Below are 9,528 nucleotides of genomic sequence, written 5' to 3' on the forward strand. Positions count from 1 at the left end.
GATAGTTGACTGAACGGTGAAACCTACTCAGTTCAAATGTTCTGGTTAAAGTACCTAGCCTACCTACGTCTATAACCTTTCGTAATAATGATGGCTGAGCCCTAGCAAGAAATAAATGCGCCTTCGTGTACCGCGCTGCACAACATTTGATCAGAAATAAACTAACTAAACGAGCCGGCCAGTGTGCCTTGGGGCACGAGACATGGTCTTGTGTATATGTTACGTAGATCTCTCTCTCTCTCTCCCCCTCTCTCTCTCTCTCTCTCTCTCTCTCTCTCTCTCTCTCTCTCTCTCTCTCTCTCTCTCTCTCTCTAATCAAGTCAACCTAGCAGAGTGTAGAACACATTCTTTACTGAATATCATAAACGCCAGGGAATAATTACATAATAACCAAATATCCGATAGCACAGCGTTCTTTGGTTGCAAGTTTCTTCACACCGGTCGTTCGTCTTGCGTTGGCGATGATCTAACGCAAATTCTCGATGGAGTTCCGTTGTCTCCGGCGGTGCTCTCGTCACCGTTCGGTGTCACGTCACCGGCCCGACCTGCAGTGGGCGACTGTCTCTGAGCCAGGCGGCCTCTGTCGAGGGCCGGCCGGCCTTTCCGACATCCCAGTGGCGGCCGGCCGCCGTCGCCGATTTTGGCGATGCCTGTCACGTGATTTGTCAATCAGCGGTCACGGCTTTCGCCATGGGGCCGGCACGAGCGCGGCGCGGCGCCGGCCGGTGTCCGGCCCAGAGTGGCCATAAGTTGGGGCGCCGCTGGCGGACGCACTCCTGCTCGTGAGCTCACGCATGCCGATGGCGGTACGATACGGCCGGTCACGGCCAGCAGTCTGACAGAGCCGTTCCTCAATCGGTTACGGCAATCTGTCGACGAGTATCCGGGATGGTGATGGATTCGGTCCCGCGCCGCGAGCTGTGCGGGGTTCGGGTCGGTCCATTCACAGAGACGGAGTCTCGCGAGGCTCCATCACGTCACCCGTATAGAGTGCCGCGGTGCGAGGGCGGCCCAAGAGCGGCCGGCCTGCCGGACTGGCCGCGCGGCCGGCGCGATCTCGGACTGGGGCAGCGGTGTATCAGAGACCCGTTCCTTCCGTGCCGGTTCAGAGGGTGCAACGCCACCGAGAGGCGATGTGTGCTGCTCTCAAAGACACCAGAATGACGGGCTAATGGACTACGGCAGTCTACGCCGGTCAGAGACAAGGCGCATAAAACATCAACCCGGAGATGTCGCTTCGAAGATGTCATATTTATCATGCAGGGCGGCAAAATGACACGAGGAAAGTGTGACTCGAAAGAGCATCTCTCTCTCTCTCTCTCTCTCTCTCTCTCTCTCTCTCTCTCTCTCTCTCTCTCTCTCTCTCTCTCTCTCTCTCTCTCTTTCTCTCCCTCCCTCCCCTCCCCCCCCCCCCCCTCTCTCTCTCTCTCTCTCTCTCTCTCTCTCTCTCTCTCTCTCCTTATTCTCCTTTCCAAAAACTATGTTTTATTGGTATGGCCCATGTGTTCGCTAATTATGAAATCTGTACACAATCCTAATGCATGCATAACTAGACATACATACCGTATCATGTTATCGCTATTCAAGGCAAGTATGATCTAACCGTGTTACCAAACTGATTTCACTTTTAAAGGCAGACACAGCCATTAGCCAATGCCTTTGATATGTGGGCTCCACTTCAATTAGTGTTCAAATACGAGGGGGTGAATAGTCTCTGGGACTGTTAAAAGATGATGGGCGAACGCTGGCGGGGTTTGACCGCAGTAAAGATGTGTGCATCCAGTAGCAGCTGTGTACACTTGCGAGACTAAAAAGATATTTGCTCACGGTAAGCGATTTGGCAAATTGTCGCTCGTCATTCTTGTCCGAGTCCGCAATGGCTATAGAGAGGGTAACTACCGATCGCGTCTGGTGTTTGCACGGTATACGAAATGTAGGTACCGCGCTCTCGGGGAGATACCGGCTACCGACAAGCCTCTAAGGAGAAATGATGCGTTAATTGACGCGTCTTGCATGAAAGTAGATGCTGCCGCAATCGCTCTTACAGCATAGAACAACTTTTTTGTTATGAGCTTACTTGAAAGCTTCGACCTTGGGAAGCGAACATGCTTACGACTTACGAGTACCTATCTTGGCTCGCACCATCGAAAAAGGAAATAATGCTGATGTCTTATTTTCTTTTTCACACTTTTATAATTACATTGAAAATATATGAAACAGTGATGCCTATCGTAACGTGAATGCGCATTTGTTAAAACTTCTGCAATTGCAAGGTTATGGGGACACATACAATTAGGTTTTGAAATTAAGCGCAACCCGAGTGCATACAAACGTCGCAAGGCGTTAAAGGACTTCTTAACGTTTATGCCTTGCTTTAATAAAAATAAGATTATAAATCCAAGTAAAAAGTATGAGTAATGCTTTGATATAAATTAATGCGTAGCAAAGCAAAGAAAAAACATATTGCTTCAAAAGATGGGGTCGGTGCCTTCGTAGTCGTGACAAATGGAATAAATTTAGGGACGTACGCACCTCAGAACGAGCCGGGGAGCAAGTGCAGGGTGCTGACGAAGGAATCCTGTCTGCAGTGCCATCTGCTCAGCCCTTCCCACCGAACCGGTCAGGGAGAGAATGAATTTTAATGGTGGCTAATGAGCATACATAGCGGTCGTAGCGGTGCGTAGTTTTACCTTTCACCAGGTGTTCGAGGCAGCTGCGATATTCATGATATTAGGATAACGGGTGTCACAGGGTATTTTGGTAGATGTCGGTCACAAGCGTGCGAAATGTCGTGTGCTAATGACAACTGATATAGATGGCCTCAGCATTTCTGCGCTCACATCTGGAGTTCAAATGTTATCACCATCTACATTTATCCGCAGCACTCAAATATGATGCGATACAATCGCTAGTTTCGTTTCAAAAGTGAATATTTGCGCTTGCAGACGGGTAAAAACACTGGGTTAACTAGAGGATCAGGAAAATTAGGAAAATTATTTATTCCGGTATGTTTTTACTTTTTACCTACGCAAAATACGGAGAAGGGTCATCTATTTGTAGCTGACTTTTACTCAATCGTAAACGACTGCCAGCAATATGAATTTCGAGACTTCAATGAATGCATCATAGCAGGTGCCAATTGCAAGTGGGATTGGTCACGCCCTGCACCTTCAAAACCAGGGCTTCAAGGGTATATCACAAGGGGTTTTATATTTTCTTTACTTCCTGATGATCCCGTGCGAATAGAAGCAGAGTGTGCGGTGCCAACAGTCGGGCAAACATGTGGCACACAGGTTAACCCGCGCACCGACAACTTCTGCGCCAACTTCGTACCGACGGGGGGGGGGGGCGGATGACCGCCCCCCTGAGATCTCGAGAACGAAGCAAGATAGCGACAAGCGGTAAACGGCATCGGATACGCACGGTCAAGGTCTACAATTTTTACTAAGGTCATTTTCAGGTCAGGTCAAAGATGACGTCACAGGGGTCGAAAAAGTCAAAATGGCGGCGCAAGATATGGAGAGAGTTTTTCTCGAATAACATTCGACCTAGTCAAGATAGAAACAAACTAAGGGCACCATCGAGATCCTCTCGGCAATCCGCATCGAATGATATATGAGTTTACCTCGAAAGGTCAAGGTCAAAGGTTGACCTCAGGTCACGTGACCTCGAGGTCATCATGTATATCATTCGATGCGTCTTGACGAGCTGAACACAATGAGACCATCCGCGTGGCTGTATCTTGTTCCTGCACGGAGTTATTGGCAAACAAAACTTTGGTGATCTTTGATGACGTCACATGACCTTACAGCTGCCCAACAGCAAATCTGACCTCAAGGTAGTGAAGGTTGATCGTATATGAAGTCATGTATGGTATATGGGGCCATTCCGACCCGTTTTAGTGGTAAAAACAGGGAGTTGATTTTTCCCCCATTGACTTATTTATAATGTGGAGGTCGCGAAATTGACCTGACCTTAGGTCACCGATATCAAAATTCCGAGATATACAAATTGTAGCTACTAATGACCTCATAACATCCTGCGACTTTCAAAGGCCTCCGACATCTACTGTAGCTCTGGCACGGTGACAAAGTTGCAAAAAGTGACTTGAGGTTGGGTCATTCAAAGTGACCTGATGACCTGACCTTTAAAGTTAGGAGGTTCAAACTTGCTTTCAAACTTGTAATTTTACACAAACATGTGTAAAATTGATGAGGGAATAGTCGCACCAAGTTTCGCGGCGCTACGCGCCACGGTTTTCCCGCTATTCGCGAAAAACCTCAGGGGGGGGCGGATATCCGCCCCCCCCCCGTCAGTGGGCGTGTTAATCATGTGCCCTAGTCTGCTGTGAGTGGTCAGTGCTGATTGGTCTCGGTGTCTGACTTTGCTCTGATGTACACATAGCTTTTATTACCACTTCACCCATATGTTTTTCTAACGCTCAACTTTTTAAACTTTAAACATAACTGTTCAGTGATCAACAACATATGTATACAGGGTGTCCCAGAATTACCCGGACATTGTTAATTAGCGTATAAAATAAGGCAAACATGATTGCGCTTTTTTCTTTTTATCGTCCTATATAGTCAACTAGGGTGGCTGTGAAATAGCACATGCAGTAGATACGCTTGTTACAAGATCAGCCGACAATGATTGAAAATGCCAGCCATTGATGGTCTCAGTTGTTTTACGGCTCTCCCGAAACTGGGTGAAGGCCTGTTTTCTTTGACCTGTTGCCGGAGGATAATACGATCATATAAGATAAACTTAACATCAAAGTGTTCCCAGGTCATAAGGCATTATCCCCCAAAACAAAAATTGCTGCCATACACCACTTTTGCCGCGTTTTTTACATCTGAAGTGGAGAAGCTCCATGTCTGAACATGGCGGGACCTTTGGCTTCCAACAGATTTGGTTTCCAAAACAAACACGTTCATGGCCATTTGGTTTACGGCATCCAGTTTTTTGTACTGGTAGAATATTACCGCAGTAGCACTCTGTCCTAACGGCTGTCGTTGGGCCATCATATCAAGCCGAATGAGTGCACGGTGGCTCAAAATGTCTCACAATTTGATTTTCGACGGGTGCCTGGCCGTCTCTGCTGTTAGGGCGTTGTAGCCATCTGACGTTCACACACGCCTTTTTCGGGCGGTTCAAATGACAGAATACCTTCGTTAGACCACAAAGTGTGCTTCAATATAATTTTTTGTTGTATATGTTATATTTTTGGCATGAATTGTAATGATTTTCGCTGCTTTTCCCGTAGTTTTCGCATATTTTTCAGACGAGGGACCCCAAATTCCAAAATTTTGCGAAGATAGTGGTGGAAAGTAGACTGATGTTCTTTAGATAATCCTGATCTATCGTTTAGCTAGTTTTTAGCTAGATCAGTGACGTTTGTTGTCCATGACAAGCAACCACCCGTTTGACAACTGGTGCATGGCCCTTTTTGGCCGAGCCCAAGCTTGTCAATCAGGTTTATCTCTTGCTCTCTCTGGCTTCGTTAGCTGATATAATTGCGCTTTGCTCAATCATAACTGCTTGCAGATGAGCTGCTGAAGCTCTCCAGCAAAAACCATGCCGAAAGTCCGTTTACAAAGTTGAAAACAGGAGTTGATTCACCATGGTTGCCTATTAGTGGCTTAAGCTGAAAACGGAAAAGGACTACTCTTACTTGACTCTGGATAATACTTGACTCGAGTCGTTACCGGTCACCAAAAGCACACAGTCCCCAAGCTCGATAGCTAAGGGATATCTTATAAAAGTATGATGCTTGTATATCATTAGAATTGAGCGCAATCGTACTTTTAGCCAGAAAATAAATGTCCGGGTAATTCTGGGACACCCTGTATGGTTATTCGTTACCTTTACGAGCATATGAATAAATGATAAGTTTTTGAAGCAAGATTTACATCATAGTGTAGCACATCAGCAACTGTACTTACTTTGCTTGAATGGTGTCACACAACAGCATATCACATTGTGCAGTTATTATAAATATATTTTGCGTTATGGAATGTGACGTATACATTTCATAGGCCCGGCAGTCGGCACAGCCCTACCAATGACATCGCTCACCGCTGACCTCATGCGAGCCATCCATTCCATATGTCAGCATGGATTTACGAGGCACCGATTGTAATGCAGACGCATGGATGAGAGGCGGATGCAGTCGTCATGCTGCTTCGCTGGTAAATCCACACACATTCCGGGAAAACATACTCTGAGCAGAGGCTATGAATGATTCATTGTTGCACTTTGCATGTTATTTCAGGTCTTGTGTTGTTATAACTGATGTCAATTACAGAAAATCGGGATATCGATACCAAACCAAATACCAGCATATAGTTTTTCTGAATGCTTGAGACGAGGTGTTAGTATCACTGATGTTAGTTGTCGGACTTTCGTCCCCGTCTTGAGTTGAGATGTTAGTTTCACAACGTTTCGGCCAGTTACTTCTCCGGCCGTCGTCAGGTGTTCTTTGGCCCTTAGAAGGACCTGGATGTTGGTGGCGTTGCGCCGTACGCGTCATACCGTGCGAAAGCTCCTGTAGTCAGCGGGAATCGAACTCGGGTTTCCCCGGTGATAGTCCACGGTTCTAACCACTCCACTATCGAGGCAGACATCGTTATGGAGCTGGAAACTTGGTGTCATTTATCCCCCAGATGTTTTTGTGATTTCCTTAGTAGTGGGAGCCATATTGGGCTGATGTCAACGCTTGGCTTGCTGATGGGGTTGCTAGCCAGCGCCATGTGTGCGGCTTCCTTGATTTTTCTGATTTTCCAGTGTGGCTCCTTGTCGATGATGGTGGTATCATCCCAAGCAGGTCTGTGATCTCCTTCAGACCATGCATGCTCCGCCACACCGGATTTCAGTGTTTCGCCCCGGATGGTGGCCTTCCTGTGTTCTTCGAGCCTGACCGCCAGTGGGCGGCCAGTCTCGCCCTTGTATGACCTGCCGCAGCTGCACGGGATGTCGTATATGCAGTTCTTTGTTTTCTCCTTGGTGGTTGGTGGTCTGACCTTTGTGAGTGACCTGCGGAGGGTGGTGGTACTTCTGAACACCGTCCTGATGTTGTATGCTCCGCAGATTCGCCTTAGCTTCTCTGACAGTCCTCTGTTGTGTGGGAGGGATACTGTCGCGATGGGCTTATCCCTTGGTTGCTGTTGGGATGCTTCCTTGGGTTTGTGTTTCATGAAGCTCGTTGGGTATCCGTTTCTCCTGAAGGTGCTGGTAAGGCGTGACATTTCCATCTTTCTGGCTGCTTCGTCTCCACAGATGTTGGTGGCTCGGGTCTGCAGGCATCTTACGATACCTTTCTTGACTGTGTCTGGGTGGTGTGACTTGAAGTTGAGGTAGCGGTCGGTCGCTGTTGGTTTGCGGTAGACCGATGTTCTGAATGTTTCCTCAGATTTCTCCACTTGGACGTCAAGGAATGGTAGTTTGTTGTCGACTTCTGTTTCCATTGTGAATTGGATGGAGGGTCGGAGGCTGTTGAGGTGGTCTAGGAACGGTGTTATGTCCTCGCGATGGTCCCACAGGACGAATGTGTCGTCGACATATCGCAGCCACAGGGATGGTTTCAGTGGTGCTGTTTGTAAGGCCAGTTCCTCGAAGTGTTCCATGTAGATGTTGGCGATCACCGGTGACAGGGGTGATCCCATGGCCATTACTTCAGTTTGTTGGTAGTAGTCATCGCCCAGTTGGAAGGCGGTGGTGGTGACACAGAATGTCAGGAGTTCCATGATGTCATCAGTCGGGATTGTCGTTCTTTCGGGCAGTGTATCGTCGCTCTCCAGTCTTGTCCTCACTATGCTCAGAGCTTCGGTAGTGGGCACATTGGTGAACAGACTCACCACATCGAAGCTTACCATTTGCATGTTCGGCGAAGGTCGCATGGCCTGAACCAGTGAGACGAAGTGGGCTGAGTTCTTGACATATGTAGGTGTTTTGCCACTGAGTGGGTTGATGATCTTGACGAGGAACTGGCTCAGAGGATGGCAGGCTGAGCCACGGCAGCTTACTATTGGTCTTAGCGGTACATTGGTCTTGTGTACCTTTGACAGCCCGTACATGTGTGGAAGTTTGCTGTGATGTTGGCTCAGCTTTCTGTACTGGGCGTCCGTGAGTTGTTCCCTGTCCTTGTTCTTCTTAAGGAGCTTTGTTAGTTTGCGTTCACAGGCCGGGGTTGGGTCTTTCTTCAGTTTGGTGTACGATCCATCTGTCACAATGCTGTTCATCTTGTGGTCGTATTCCTTCTTGTCCATGACAACGGTGGTGTTTCCTTTGTCTGCTGGAAGTATGATGATGCTGCCGTCTTGTTTGAGGTTGTTGATTGCTGCCAGTTCCTCTTTGGTGGTATTGGCCTTTGGCGGTTTGGCCCTTTCCAATGCATGCCTGACTTTCCAGCGTAGTTCTTCTGCATGTTCTCTGTTAATGTGGGATGTTGCTTCCTCGATTGGGGCCACGAAGTCTAGCCTCCGACCCTCCATCCAATTCACAATGGAAACAGAAGTCGACAACAAACTACCATTCCGTGACGTCCAAGTGGAGAAATCTGAGGAAACATTCAGAACATCGGTCTACCGCAAACCAACAGCGACCGACCGCTACCTCGGGCACATTGGTGAACAGACTCACCACATCGAAGCTTACCATTTGCATGTTCGGCGAAGGTCGCATGGCCTGAACCAGTGAGACGAAGTGGGCTGAGTTCTTGACATATGTAGGTGTTTTGCCACTCAGTGGGTTGATGATCTTGACGAGGAACTGGCTCAGAGGATGGCAGGCTGAGCCACGGCAGCTTACTATTGGTCTTAGCGGTACATTGGTCTTGTGTACCTTTGGCAGCCCGCTAAGACCAATAGTAAGCTGCCGTGGCTCAGCCTGCCATCCTCTGAGCCAGTTCCTCGTCAAGATCATCAACCCACTGAGTGTCAAAACACCTACATATGTCAAGAACTCAGCCCACTTCGTCTCACTGGTTCAGGCCATGCGACCTTCGCCGAACATGCAAATGGTAAGCTTCGATGCGGTGAGTCTGTTCACCAATGTGCCCACTACCGAAGCTCTGAGCATAGTGAGGACAAGACTGGAGAGCGACGATACACTGCCCGAAAGAACGACAATCCCGACTGATGACATCATGGAACTCCTGACATTCTGTGTCACCACCACCGCCTTCCAACTGGGCGATGACTACTACCAACAAACTGAAGGAATGGCCATGGGATCACCCCTGTCACCGGTGATCGCCAACATCTACATGGAACACTTCGAGGAACTGGCCTTACAAACAGCACCACTGAAACCATCCCTGTGGCTGCGATATGTCGACGACACATTCGTCCTGTGGGACCATCGCGAGGACATAACACCGTTCCTAGACCACCTCAACAGCCTCCGACCCTCCATCCAATTCACAATGGAAACAGAAGTCGACAACAAACTACCATTCCTTGACGTCCAAGTGGAGAAATCTGAGGAAACATTCAGAACATCGGTCTACCGCAAACCAACAGCGACCGA

General features: G+C 48.2%; 1 protein-coding gene across 1 annotated transcript; it reads right to left on the reverse strand.

Annotated features, from left to right (window-relative positions):
- Positions 1–527: 527 nt before the first annotated feature.
- Positions 528–8,492, reverse strand: LOC122372219. The gene is made up of 2 exons (XM_043349140.1): positions 7,311–8,492; positions 528–650 (listed from the first exon to the last, which is right to left on the reverse strand). The coding sequence occupies exons 1-2, from the start codon at positions 8,490–8,492 to the stop codon at positions 528–530; spliced, it is 1,305 nt and encodes a 434-aa protein (XP_043205075.1).
- Between the last annotated feature and the right edge of the window lie 1,036 nt (positions 8,493–9,528).

This window comes from Amphibalanus amphitrite, unplaced genomic scaffold (genome assembly GCF_019059575.1).
Source record: "Amphibalanus amphitrite isolate SeventyFive unplaced genomic scaffold, NRLGWU_Aamphi_draft 001331F_arrow, whole genome shotgun sequence".
In the NCBI taxonomy this organism is placed as follows: domain Eukaryota; kingdom Metazoa; phylum Arthropoda; class Thecostraca; order Balanomorpha; family Balanidae; genus Amphibalanus; species Amphibalanus amphitrite.